Source organism: Theropithecus gelada, chromosome 3 (genome assembly GCF_003255815.1).
Source record: "Theropithecus gelada isolate Dixy chromosome 3, Tgel_1.0, whole genome shotgun sequence".
Lineage (NCBI taxonomy): Eukaryota > Metazoa > Chordata > Mammalia > Primates > Cercopithecidae > Theropithecus > Theropithecus gelada.
Genome location: NC_037670.1, coordinates 74087714 through 74102760, shown reverse-complemented (window position 1 = coordinate 74102760; position 15047 = coordinate 74087714). Strand labels below are relative to the sequence as shown.

At 35.9% G+C, this 15047-nt stretch overlaps 1 protein-coding gene across 3 annotated transcripts in view; it reads right to left on the bottom strand.

Moving 5' to 3' along the window:
- Positions 1-15047, bottom strand: part of VPS41 (VPS41, HOPS complex subunit) — a 187427-nt gene that overhangs the window by 102580 nt on the left and 69800 nt on the right. For all 3 annotated transcript variants that reach the window (XR_003118549.1, XM_025379273.1, XM_025379272.1), the window contains exon 5: positions 1131-1205. Coding sequence is in view for 2 of the 3 variants with exons in the window: in XM_025379273.1 (XP_025235058.1) it covers positions 1131-1205 (75 nt within the window). In the remaining variant the exon portion in view is untranslated. The remainder of the gene's footprint in view (positions 1-1130; positions 1206-15047) is intronic.

Below are 15047 nucleotides of genomic sequence, written 5' to 3'. Positions count from 1 at the left end.
CAGAATTTCTGAAAGTACTGAAAATTTGACAGTGCTTTTTGAAAAGCACTAGTGTTCCAATTACTGTTTCAAAAGACTCTTTGGGCAACATTAGGCTTAGATCTATAAAATGCATTCTTGTATGTCAAGAGACTTCATGTTGCTTTTTGTTAACAGATTAAATGGGTATATCTCTTCCACACTAAGATATATATATTACTCTTTTACACTTTTAAACTTTTACTGTTTTTAATTTACCCATCTTAATGGCCCACTGAATTTAGGGCACATAAAAAATACAAAATTAGATTAGAAAATCTGCTTTACTCAGTAAGGAATATGTAAAGATCTATAATGATTCTTAATGCACTCTCTCAAACTGTTATTTTAGAAAAGTAGCTTAAATATACTGTGCATTAGAATTTTATCATTGCAAACCAACATTAGAAAAGATTTCCATCGACTTAAAAACAAAAAAGACATTCTTATAAGTGGAAAATCAATCACCACAACCATTAAATGTCACAGCTCAACATCAGCAAGAAGCACTGATAATTGTTAGTTATACACTGCACAAATGATGTATGTCCTTGGTCGAGGAAGTAGGCACCAGGTTTTTAGAAAACTGTACATATATTGATTTTACATTTATTTAATGTGGCCATTGTAAGACACTTTATTCTTCTGATAAACTATGATTGCTTATCAAAAGATTCTATAATTCAAGAGAAACATTCATAACTTGTGTGTGAAAATGAAAACCACTGGCCCACAGAAATCATGCCCACAAAATCCAATTTTGTGGATTTATGGCAGAAAGGCATTAAACTACTATCTTGCAGGAACTGCAGACTAGTCACTGAAGTAGAAGTGGCACGGTAGTAATGATTAAGGTGACACGTCACCCTGCCACAGCTGTTAATCAGCTTAATACAAGTTACATTATTGACATTCTTGTAATTACTTTTCCTAAGGCACATTTGTGCAAAATATATTTTATTTTAATTATGACCAATCAGAAGCAAGTTCAATACTCAGAAAGAATAATCAAGATTGTCTTAATGCAGGTATATAGTAAGCAAGGTGCTGTTCCGATCACCTGGGGCTGGCGCCACAGCAGAACTCTCAGCATGACCACATTCTTGCCATACCTTGCCATCCTCTGAACACACGCCCATGTGCTCTCCACTTTCATCCAAGCTAATCTGATTTATCTTCACAGGACTCTAAAAAGAAAAAGACGAAAAGATGTGTAAAACTTCAGGAACATATGTATCAACAATCAAATGTCTTTGCTCTTTGTAAAATAGTAAACTCTTTGTTTTCTTATTAAATAATGACAGTTTCCAACTATCTTACACAAAGCACAGTAGAAACTATGAGAAGAAAAGTAAGCCTACAGCAGCTACAACAGGAGCTTGCAAAGTAGTTTTTAAAAAATATTTAGCCTTAAAATGGTTTGGCTTGTTGATAAAATAAATGTAAATATGCAAAGTTGAATCTGGGATCTTCAAGTGAAAAATATAGAGCAAGTAGGCAAAGGTCAGGGCAGACCAAGGCTCCCAGACCTCAAAAAGGCCACCCACTGATTGATGCTGCTGAAAGACATTCCGACATGGAGATGAGACTCTTGGCTACAAAATCCTTTCTCATCTCGATCCCTAAATCACCACACGAGCAACACTTCTGAGATGCAGCCCATGAAAAATAAGCTAGCTCCTTAAAGTTCCTAGAATGTTAGAAGAGTAAAGGTCCTTGAAGATAGATATTTGATCCATTTTGTAGAAGAATAAACTGAAGCTCATAGTAGGGAATCAAAACAGAGAAAACAGAGGAGTCAGGGCTACAACCTGGGAAGAGTGAAAAATATTGCACTGGGCAGCAAAGAATCTACAAAGAAAGCAAAAGCTGATCTGGGAAAGCACCTAGACCAGCATGTCTGGACTTCTGGCTGAGAAGTCTAAATGTTCAACTTCTATAGTCTTTGGATAAATTCCTTCCTCAAATTGAGTATCTTCTGTTAATAGTTTCCTTATTCAGACTGTGGGTTCATCAAACAACAATTTTTTAATATTGATTTTAGTCTTGGCAAATATAAACTCCACAAACCTCTGATTGTAATTTCTTTGGCATCTGGTTGTAAGCTGCCTCAAATTATAATTTAGTAAGTGTGTGCAGCCTAGGTTTCCTGTCCAATATGGTACTGTCCACATGCAGCCTTTAAAACTGAAAGTTAAATTAAAATTCGATAAATCAGTTCCTCTGTTGCACTAACACATGCCAACTGTTCAACGACTACATGTGACTCGTACTGGAAAGAATACAGATCACAGAACATCATCACTGCAGTAAGTTCTACTGGACAGCATTGTTCTGTGCTTAGAAAACTGACACCCAATAATGAAAGCAACTAAGACATCAAGCCTTCTTTACAAAGCTCTTCTTTACTGCAAGTTACACTTAGTAGATTTTCTTTCTATATACGTGTTTATGTAATTTGTTCTTGGACTCTGGTATTGAAAAGCTCATGGCCTATCCTAATATTCTGTAAATCACATTATATCATTTCCAAAGACCTGGCATATACAAGATCTGTTATTGAACCCCAGAGGAAAGTAGTCAGCTAAGGCTGGTTATCTCCATCTCACAATGAGGAAAATGAGGCTTCAAGAATTTATGTGAGTGTCTACAGCCACAGTGCTACTAAGGAATGCATACCACATAATAGTATTCCAAGTGCAAATAAACCAAAGTTTTCAATACAACGTGTTTCTCACTGAATGGAAACCATTTGTGCCATCACATTAGCAACATTATGGGGGGAAAAATCATACCTCTAAGGTAAGACAATCCTTTTTCCCACGTACCTCTATTAGCAATAGAAGGTTTTTTTTTTTTCACTTTTTTTCTGCCAACAATCAATATTCATTGATTCATTTCCCTGACTACTAATAAACTTAAGCATTTTTCTTAAGTCTATTGGCCAATTAATTTGCTCTTCTGTAAACTGCTTGTTCACCTCTCTTACTCATTTTTTTTCTATTAACATGTTTGTTGTTTTGTCAATCTATAAGAGCTCTTTTCTATTTTTAGGGTATGAAGTATAATATTTATCCAGACATTGTATATGCAGTCTCCTATTTTTCTGCATGATGGTTATTACTTTATTTCTTATATTTAAGTGTTTCACATTTCAGAATTTATTTTCTTTCTTTTTTTTTTTTTTCGAGACGAATTCTAGCTCTGTCACCAGGCTAGAGTGCAGTGGCACAATCTCAGCTCACTGCAATCTCTGCCTCCTGGGTTGAAGTGATTTTCCTGCCTCAGCCTCCCAAGTAGCTGGGATTACAGGCAGGTGCCACCACGTCCAGCTAATTTTCACATAATATTCTGGGTTTTCAGTTGTGGTCTCTGTCCATTCCCATATCAATTCAGCATTGATTTAATTATAGAGGGTGTACACAGTATGTTCTGGTATCTAGTAAGTCTCAGTCACAATTTTTCACATTTTCTTTGGCTTTTCTCAAGTATTTATTCTTGTGAATTTTGAGATCAAATGACCCCAATGCTGCTAAACATAATGGTCCTTGTTCAATCCTAATTTACTTCACCTGCTGCTAAACATAATGGTCCTTGTTCAATCCTAATTTACTTCACCTAATTGGAACACGTAGCACCACTGATAACTCCTGACTTCCACATCTCATGGTTCAGTCCTTGCGCCTCTTCTTTTTTACATGTATACTCAAAACATAATATTTTCTCCAGGCCATGGAATGACCCCTACATTTTTATCTCCAGGTTGGGCCTCTCCCTATTCCAGACCAGTATCTAAGATGATTTCTTTTATATCTGTACTTGGATGCCTAATATGCACCTCATCTAAAACATATCTAAAACCAAGATCCCAATATTCCCTCTGGAAAGGGCTCTTCCTGATGGTTTCCCCACCTCAGTTAATGCCTTCTAGTTGCTCTGGGAAAAAACTTTCAAGTCACTTTTGATTCCTGTCTTTATGTCCACTCTATATCTAATATTTCACAATTCCTATCACCTCTTCTGATGAAATTTATTCACACTTGGACCACATTTCACCACCCCTACAGCTGCTATCCTGGTCCATCATTCTAGTAGGGATTATCATAATTGTCTCCTAACTAAGTGACTTTCTCCTGCCCTGACTCTCCTAGAAATCTGTTCTCAATCCCAAGGCTGCACAGTGACACTGTTAACAGGTTAATAAGAGTCATTCCTTTGCTTAAAACCCTGCAATGGCCTCCTATCTCAAGAAAAAAGCCAACATGTTTACTATGACCTGACAGTCCTAAATTATCTGGCCTTTGCCTTCCCTCCAACTTCTGACTTCATCCCCTCTCCCCCTGGTTCTCTCTACTCCAGTCCTGATGACCTTTTGCTGCTTCTCAAGCCTTAAGGCCTTTGCATTTGTCCACCCTGTGCCTGGGATGCTTTTCTGCCTACTCTGTGCTGGTAATCATCTTCTCAGTGAGACTCTGGCCAACCAATCTAAAAGTTCAACATTTTACCCAAACATTTCATAACTCCTCATTGCTTTTTTCTCCTTAGCACTTGCCACTATCTTAGCATATCTTTTACTTATTTATTTTCAAATTCACTAACTAGAATATTAACTTCATGAGAGAATGTTCAAAGAATAAAAAATTCCAATTCAACATAAATTCTTCCAGAGAAAAAATAAAAAGGAAATGCTCCTCAACCCATTTTAACAGACTAGGATAACCTTATACTAATAAAACTCAACAAGAATATTAGGGGAAAGAAAAAGTACAAGTAAATCTTACCCACAAACATAAATGAAAAAATCCTAAAGAAACGATTAATAAAGCCAACCTATAGAGAAAATCCAAGTTTATTCCCAAACTACAAAGCTGATTTAACCTATGAACACGAATTTTCTATATTGATAAATGAGAAAAAATCATAGAATTATCTCAATGGATACAGAAAGTTTTTGATGAAACTCAATATCTATTCATGGTATTTAAAAAAAAAAAAAACTTTTAGCACACTAGGAGAAAAATTCCTCAACCTCTTAAAGAATGTCTTCTGAATGGTAAGGAAAATATTGCACTTAATGGTAAAATGTTGAGAGCTCTCCCTTTGTTATCTTTGTAATACTGAATCTTCCAATCCACAAACATGGAACATTTCTTCATTTATTTGGGTCTTCTTCGATATCTCTAAATAAAGTTTTATATGTTTCCCCTGAGAGGTCTTAACATTCGTTTGACAGTTTTATTCAAGGAGCAGCAATCACAGGAAGCATCCTTTCCTCATTCCTGACACGTATTGTGTGATTCCATTTACACAACATACAAAAATAGGCAAAACCAGAGTGTGTAGGGGGTGCACATACAGGTTGTAAAATAAAATGGAGAAGTCAGAGAGTTATTACTATAAAGGTCAGTATAGTGGTTACCTCTGAGGGGAAGAGAGAACACGGTGATGAGGAAGGGTCACGTGGTTTATTCTCAACAGAGTGGTAGTTTTGTGACTGTTTGCATGGTGACGATCTGTTTTACTACACGTTTTATGTAAAGTTACATTTCACAATAAACATTAAAAATTTAAGAAGATAAAAAAGAACCGGCTCATAAAAATGTCTGAGATCAACATCTTTAATGGGTTATTTCTTAAATTTTGAGATCTTTTTTTCATTTTTTTCCACTTTAATTGTCAAGCTACTCAAATGTTCTCAATCTAATCTGGTCATTTATATTTTCCAAGAAAAAAAAAATAGCACATTTTAAATTCATTAGTGATGAAAATAACTTTTATTTTACTTTTTATTCTTTAACTATTTTAATAATACTGATGAGATTAATACTACTAAGAATAAATAGTAAAACTATTACTACTAAGTTAATATTTACTATATGGTCATTATATATCAGTCTCTATTCTACAAGTTTTATACATGCATCATTTAACACAGCAATTCTATAAGGTAGGTACTATTACTTTTCCTATTTCATATTTGCAAATATACAGATATCTTACAGGTATAAGTACTTTGTTTCCTTTTTTTCTTTGATTATCATTATCAGGTGTAGATCCGCTGTACTGGTGGCCTCTTTGCAGAAACAATATTTTCATCAATTTGCTTTATTTTAAAATTTTTCTATTTTATTAATTTCTTATTATTCTTCCTTAATTTTTTCCCTTTTTATTTTAGAACAATTTTGTTCAACACCTTGAAATTTCCAGACTTTAATATACTACCTAATAATTATAATTACTCATTTGTCAGTCATATAATAAAATGCTTTTGATTATCACTGGCCACAAACCAAAGGACAAAAGTTAACGTGTAATTACAATAATTATTTCCTTTTTGAGAAAATAACATTTTGTTTCATTTCCAAGGATGGTGATGCTGTATTTGCCCATTAATCTAGTTATTAATAAAGTCTAGTGTGAATGAATTGTGGTCTGTGGATGTGGTTTGTATAATATCTGTTTTTAGAAATGTAATAATTTCTCTTTGTACCCTAAGATATAATTTCAAAAATAATGCATATTCTCCATTTTAGGCTCAAAATATGTATTTTTAAATCATGCTATTTATATTATTTAGTTTCTCTATATACTTACTGTTTTCTTCCTTCATCTATCGAAGCTGATTAAAAACAAGTTTTAAAAACTTCTTACTCCAATTGTAGTTTTGTTCATTTATCCTTGAATTTCAAATGAATTTTGGTCCAGATATTAGATGCCCTATAATTTGGCATATCAAAGGGTATAATGATTATACTCAATCTTCCTTTTAACTTGTAAATGTAATCAATATACTATGCCTTCTGCTGTTAATGCTCTTTTGCTCTAAATTCTAGTTTTTGTCACATTTCTACCGCCAACACACTTGATTTCTGTTTGGCTTTTTACTGTGTATTTTGCTCACATTTTTATTTTTCACTTTCATCATTTTGTAAAATATGTGTCCTTCAAAGCTAAGGTTATTTTTCTTTAATTAATAGTAACAGAATATCTGATCCATTTAGTATTGGCTTAGTTACTACATTATTTTACAGTTTTTATGTGTCCCCATTTCATTTTTTATTATTTGCTATATTACTCAAATTTTTTTCTTTTCTATCCAAGAATTAGATGATGTTGATCTACTTTTATCTTATTAGCAATTACTTTTAAATTATTATAAATTATACTTGATTTATGCCTCCTCAAAATCAATGCAATCACATTATTTAGTACTTGATTATTTACTACAGTCTTCCCTTCTCTGTTTCAAAGTGAAACTATAAATATTCTCCATTTCTTGGGTCACTTTAAATAGAATTGGAGAGAAAAACTAGTTAACACATCAGTAAAAACTGCAGTCTTAAGCTATCGGTTCTAAGAATGAATCCAGGAGCAGAAACTATTTTACTTTTGAGATGTCTGTAATTTTTAAACTGATTTATAAGAAGTCATTATAGGTTAAGGATATTTAAGGATATTTACCCCATGTCATGCAGACTGCAAACATCTTTGTACCTTATTACACATTTTAAAATCTTCTTTGGAGTGATTTTTTAATAAATTTGAATTTTTTAGTCACCAAAAGCAAACCAAGTAAACAGTCAATGTGCATAAATTGTAGGTAAACAAGAATAAGAGTCAATTTAACAACAACAACAACAAAATGAAAATCAAAACAATATATTTTACCTTTGGAAATAGCAAACTTTTAAAAATAGTTTTGGCAAAGAAGCACAAAGAAGGATACTCATGCTGCTGGTAATAATTCAAATTTGGAAAATGTTTCTGAAGGGTATTTGAAAATGTGTATCAAAATTATTTAAAATATACATTACCTATTATGACCAAAGAGAAGCAGAAAGATTATTTCACAAGGGCCTTTTCACAACAAGTTTCTTTTGTAAGATACTAAAAAATAGAAATTAAATTTCTAAAAGCAAAGCATCTAAATGATAATTCTTAGAAATTAAGTTAACAAAAAGGTATTATGTACTAAGGTATCTGGCTTTGTCCAATGAGAGGTTCAGTCTTTGCCCTTGGTTTCTGTGTAACAGACAGGAACATCTTAAGTCAAAGGCAGGGGGCTGGCCAGACCAGACATTAGGGTAGGCCTGCCATACCCAATCATACTAGTGTGGGAGCTGGACAAAGCAAAAAGACCAATCATGTAGTGGGTGGGGGCTTTGGGTCAGAGTGGTATTAGTCAACCTGGCAGCTGAGATTAACCACATGAATAATCCTCAATCGATCATGCTGTGTAATAGAGTCTACATAAAAATCCTGAACACTGAGGCTCAGGTGAGCTTCTCTGGTCAGCACACATCTATACCAGGAGGGTAGCACATCCTGAGGACAATGAAAGCTTTACATTTGAAACTCTCCCATGCTGTAGCCTGTATGTTCTCTCTTCCTTTGTCTGATTTTTGACCTGTATCCTTTCCCTGTAATAAAGCACCATTAATACAACAGCTTTCAGTGAGTTCTGTGAGTCTCCTACCTATCAAACATGAGGGTGGTTTTGGGAATCCCCAGAATTTGCAGTGTGTGTCAGAAGGCTTGGGTAGATTTGGCTGTCAGGAGAACTGTGCTCTCAAACTTTGAAGTTTGGTTAACTCCAGGTTAGCCGAATATTACTATATTTAGAGTATTCGTATATCACCTATGTGACTGGAAGCAGATACTCCCAAATATTAGCATTGGTTATATCTGAGTGCTAAGTTATTATTGTTTGGGTTACTCCTTTCTATATTTTACTAGATTTCTACAAAAAAAAATATTTATTTTGTTTCTAATCAGAAGATAGTTTTAAAATATGGTAAGGTAGCGAATTCATTAATCTAAAAACAAAAAGAAACCAGATATTAAATATAATATTTAAAACCAGGATTCCAGGAACTCACATGCATATTTTTGAGTGATAACTGAGTACCATTACTACGCACATTCCATTTCCATAACAGTTCCATAACATTTAATAAAGAACAAATAAACAAGAAGATTTCAATATTACAACTGTCAATGTTGCATGCAACTAGCCTGGCATCCATAATCATTCCTCCTATAAAAGAAACAAATGCCTTACACACATCTGTCATTTCTATATACTGAAAACAAAGAAACAAACAGCAACGACAGGAAAAAAAAACAACAGCAACAACAACAGGAAAGATAGAAAGGGTACAGGATATTCCCAAACATAGAGGGAAACCTTCCAGTACAAGATTCTACATAGCTAAAATGACTGATTTTCCTAAACCTTTCACCATAACAGCAATGAGCAGAAAGCATCACATCTAAACATATAATTTGGGGTGTGTGTTTGCAAAGATGTAATACTGGCATAAATATAGGAAAGAGAGAGTGACCAGAGAAAAGAAGACCAGAGAAAAATGGCCTCAGCTGTATTTTCCATTAGCTACAATTTTATTACTAATGGAGACATGTTTGGAATTCTGGACAATATAAGTGAGTTTGTTCAAAAATCAATAATGTCAAGCTGACACTATAGAACATACAAAAATGTTTCCTTAATGGAATAAAAAAAGAAGTCCGAGTAAGCAGGAGGGGGCAAGGACCAGCACACACCTTCTAAATCTAAGTCCACTACAGGTGGTCTCGAGTTCTTAAATTTAAAGAAAAGGCAAAATTACCAACATGTACACCTCATGCGATAATCAATTACCTAATGTAAGATGCTTCAAATAAATACACTTAGTATGGATTATGTCAGCTCTTCAATTAGGAATAAATTCACGGTCATTTCGAAAGCTGCTTTTAATGGTGTTCTTTGTGGCAACTTCTTTTCCCTTGACACTCCTCATCATCCCACCTTAAGCTATCAGTCCCCCAACGGTGAACCCAAGAAATCAATCTGCTAATGTATAATTTGTAAGGCTCCTCTGACTAACAAATGGATAATTGATTCCTTCAAAAATGCTGCATCCCCACGGACACAGAGAGGAATGAATAAGAAATAGAAGCCAGGATTTCATTTTCGTTCTCTCAGAGACCCACTAGTTAGCAATCCCAACATCCACATGGTTGCCTATGCAGCTTCATGCTCTTTAGTCACAGTTAGCAAGCACGCCACACTTACACTCCATGTGTGAAAAGCAAACGTCTGTTCTTTCATACTTGGGAAAAGCTCATTTTACTGCTTATTTTACTCTCCACTGATGATGCACCCAGGAGGGAAGCAAGACCTCCACCTGGATTTAAGAAGCCTATGAAAAACACACCTAATACCAGGTTTTCTATACATCTACAAAACAAAATGAAACAAAACAAAAACAAATACAAATACTTATTTTCTCATTGACTTATTTTAAAACCAGAACAGTATATCCTTTTTTTTTTTTCTTTGAAACAAGAGTCTCACTCTGTCGCTCAGGCTGGAGCACAGTGATGTGATCTCGGCTCACTGCAACCTCTGCCTCCTGGTTGAAGCGATTCTTCTGCCTCAGCCTCCTGAGTAGCTGGGACTACAGGTGTGCACCACCAAGTCTGGCTAACTTTTTTGTAATTTTAGTACAGACGGGGTTTCACCATGTTAGCCAGGCTGGTGTCAAACTCCTGACCTCAGGTGATCCTCCCACCTCGGCCTCCCAAAGTGCTGTATTTACAGGTGTGAGCCACCTCGTCCGGCCAGAACAGAATATTCTTTAACTATAAACTCTCCAATCTTTTCAGTTGCTCTAAGATTTCCTCTCCAGCACTAAACCCTTCTTTGATTCAAGATGGAGAATATATTAATCAAACAATCAATCCTGAAGTTGGAGAACTCTCATGAAGCTTTCTTGAAAGTCTCACAATATAGGTTCAGTAAACGCAAAAGGGAAGACGGAAGGGCTCCAGTCAGTTCCCTAGGAGAGCCATCCACTCAGTGCTCTGGGGCCTCCCATCACTGCCACTCCTGAGTAGCATGGCAGCTAGCTGCTGTCCACCCTTCCATCGCCAACTGCTCTCCCTAAGGTTGCCAAGAACTTCAGAGGCTGAAGCAAACGGGTAATTCTTTCAGCCTTCCCATCCTTGACTGCTTTGTGACACTGATGCTGCTGACCCACTGCTTCCTTCCAACTTTCTTTTCCCTCAGCATTGACAACAATGAGTTATATAAACACTGTTGAGTAAAAAAATAAGTAAACTATTGTTATGTTTTTATTTTCTGTTATATTTTTGTTATTTATGGGCCCAATGACAAAAGCAAAATCCATCATTCTTACCTAGCACATCAGTACTCCTTCCCACCAAAAAATAGGCTATAAAAACATGAACCTATTGCACACGTTTGTGGGGAAATTATTTAATGACAGTTATTACAATATGCTTCCCCTTAGGGAAATGGGGGAGAAGACTTTAGCTCTCAAGTGAACAATCATCACAAATATTAGGAAAGAGACTGAACAAAAATCCTACAAGAAAAAATAATGAATACACTCCTAGTCTGCATCACAGCAATATTAAATTCTGGATATGTTATAAATGTTAAGTAAATGAAGATTTTTAAATGTTCAACATAAAAAACAGAAACAATGATTACTAAACATATAATGAAAAACTAGTTCAGAATTAAAACAAAGTAATGCAAAAGTAAACATTAAATGTAAAATGAAAGAAACGAAAATTAAGATGCTGAAAATTTCAGTCCCCTTAGCAAATGGAAATATCATATTAATTGCCAGACAGACTGCTGGCTTTCGCTTAAAAGTGAGAAGAGATGACTTCCTTCACTGAAACAGTAAAACCATTTAATGTTTTCATCCCGGGAACAGATAGTGAAAAGGACCAGACCTACCCACTCCCTGGTCCAGTTCACCGCTCCTGCACTTGAAGTACACAAGTTTCTCACGTGACCTCGCCCTTCTGCCCCTGAACAGCTAAGAGTCGCCACTGCGTTGGCAGCAACTCATCTTCCTTCCCCCTTTTGTTCTCATTTAAAACCAATTTAAAATATTTACAGTTAGATTTTAAAATAACTACACTTAGAATTGAGTAAGTATCTAGGAATCCAGAGCCAGACTACGAAATAAAAAAGAACCAATTTTTGTATTACAAATACTGCTTAAATTGCGTCACAGTCATTTAACCAACAAAGAAGCCTGGCTGGCCAGCCTCAGATGTACTTCATTCCTCATGAGCGTGGATGTGGAAAATATATATACACATGCCTCACTATTCTCTTGCTCAAGTTACCATTTTTGCCAATTGATGAGAAAAGATACTTGCAAGGAACCAATCATCCAAGGTATACAAAGGAATGGCTGCCTATTTCCTTTCATTCCCTATGTTCATTTACTAGTAGACAAGAAATAGGTCTTCTACCTGAATGACACCACCAAAATTGCTGGGGGAAAGGTTGCCAAAGCCTTCTTAGCTTCAAAGTCAGTGGGTGCCCTTCAGTCCCCATGACTTTCTGGCCCCTGAAACTCTCCTCCACTGGCTTCCATTACACCCACTTCTCTTCATTTCCTTCCTGCCTTTCTACTCACAACTTTTGTTGTTGTTATTGTTGCTGTTGTTGTTTTGAGATGGAGTTTTGCTCTTGCTGCCCAGGCTGGAGTGCAATGGCGTGATCTTGGCCTACTGCAACCTCCATCTCCCGGGTTCAAGCAATTCTCCTGCCTCAACCTCCCAAGTAGCTGGGATTAGAGGAATGCGTGACCATACCCAGCTAATTTTTGTATTTTTAATAGAGATAGGGTTTCACTATGTTAGTCAGGCTGGTCTCGAACTCCTAACCTCAGGTGATCCACCCACCTTGGCCTCCCAAAGTGCTGGGATTACAGGCGTGAGCCACCGCAGCTGGCCTCTACTCACAACTTCTCAGTCACCCTTTCAGGTTGTAGATCCTCAGCCTGCCTCTTAAACAGCAGTATTTTCAATCCAGCTCAGGCCTCTCTTTAGAGCTGCATATTCACATTAACAACTACTCTACAGCTCTATGTTAAATTGTCAGTTCCAGAACCAGTGCCTTCTTCTGTATTCTTTATTTCACCTAATGACCCTCAGTCCACTTAGCTATCTAAGCCAGAGTACTAAGAGTCATCCCAGAGAAATTTTTCTCCCTCACACCCCCAACAAGCAATCAAAAGTCACTAAGTCCTATCCTTCTATCTCTCTTAATACCTCTCAAATCCATCCTTTTCCCACTGCTGTAGCAGATGGTCTCTTAATTCACACCACTTCCCCAAACAAGCCCCACAAGCACATCCCCTGACATATACTCGTCTTCTCCAACACCCCATTTTCCACACTGCGAATCCCAAAGTTAGTCTTCTAAAAGCAAATTAAGCATGTTGCTACTCTGTTTAAAGTAAATTCCTTAATATGGCTTTCAAACAGAATAACCATACATCCCAGTTTGCCCTTGTCAGTGTCTGTCACGGCTGCCCAGGTATAATTATTAAGAGCTGCCCTTTCATCCTCATTTAAAGAGTAAAATATACAGTCGTCCTACTGATAAAGCCATTTTTCATTGTGTGGCTCCACCTATCTCTTCAGGCTCATTTCCAGCCAGATCCTAAAGATTCACAAGATTCTAAATATCCCGGTTTTTTAAAATGTTTTCTTTAACTCTATATATTCGGCTTAGAATAGGCCATGCACAGCCTCTGTCGCCCACCACTTGGCTAATTCCTGCTCTTTCTAAAAGATTCAATGCAAGCATCACCTCCTATGGGAAGGCCCCTAACTTCCTTTCTGCAGGATGGCATACCCCTCTGTGTGTTCCCACATCAGTCTCTATCCAAGCATTTCTGTTTCAGAACAATAACTCACTTTGCTGCCTGTCTCTGGCACTTAATTGTGGGCCCAAGAGAGCAGAAATCTACTTTAAACTCAGCATCTGGCATAGAAAAGCTCAATGAAGCTCCCGAGAGAACAAGAACCACAATCATTCGGAGTCTGAAGCACATCTCATGTAACGAGAAAACAGGCAAATACATAAATAAACAAAAGCTCTAGAAAAAGACAACTACAGAGCGGAATAAAAGCAGAGGCAGAGTTTTGTTAAAATGTTATTTTCTTAAAAATAAGAAAAAATTTAAAGGATGATAAAGCCTCAATTAAGTTCAATGGAAAGAGTTAACTTCTGACATGCCCCTGTTCTTTTGGGACCCAAGGTTTTCAATGCTCAACTGAGAAGATTTGATCAGATTTGAGTAGCTGATGAAGAGCTGATAGTCCACATGTGGCAATCATGTCCCCGTAACACTAATTATATTTCAGAATTAACATGAATATGCAAAAAAGTCTTCTTATGAGGTGTTAAAGATGACTCTACGCCTTTAAAACTGAATGACTATATTAAATGGAAGCTCTTTCAAGACAATCCAGATTTTAACAGAAGCTGCCGTTTCTACAGATGAGGAAATAATGCTTTCTCAGTAACAATTCATTCCAACTTGAGAAATAATTAGGAAATTCAAAAGGCAGCAATTTATAAACAGAAGGGGTAAGTGATAAAATGTGGCATGGCCAGGTTATGTTACATTTAATATACTGCATGAAAATGTGGTTGAAATATCCTTTTATTCCAAAAACAACTATTGATTATCTACTATAAATGTATACTTTAAAAAGTTCACCTCTGTTTATATATAGAAGCAATGCTGCTTTCTAAGTGAAAGGTATCTATTTAAGTTATATAGTAGCTAAAAATTAGTCATACCAATACTATTTTAATAATACGAAACAATAACATGTCTATTATTTGAGATGATGAGTTTTATACTCCTAATACAAGAGTGCACAAATGTTTCCCAAATATCACAGTCGATTGAACTGCAGACGATTCCTTCCCAGTGATTTCAAACTAGCTGCAGTGCTTCAAGTGGCTTTATGGTTCATCAGAGCTGTGCCCTGATGCTACAAAATTAAAGTGAATAATATAAAATGATTACTTCAAGATATACGACTGCACCATTTATATGTATCTCCGTATAGCCCTAATATTCTCTAACTTCTAACATAGACTGAAAAAAGTAAATTTGTTAGGAAACTTTAGCCACTTAAACTTCCATTCTAATGATCTAAAAATCAAATTACTCTAT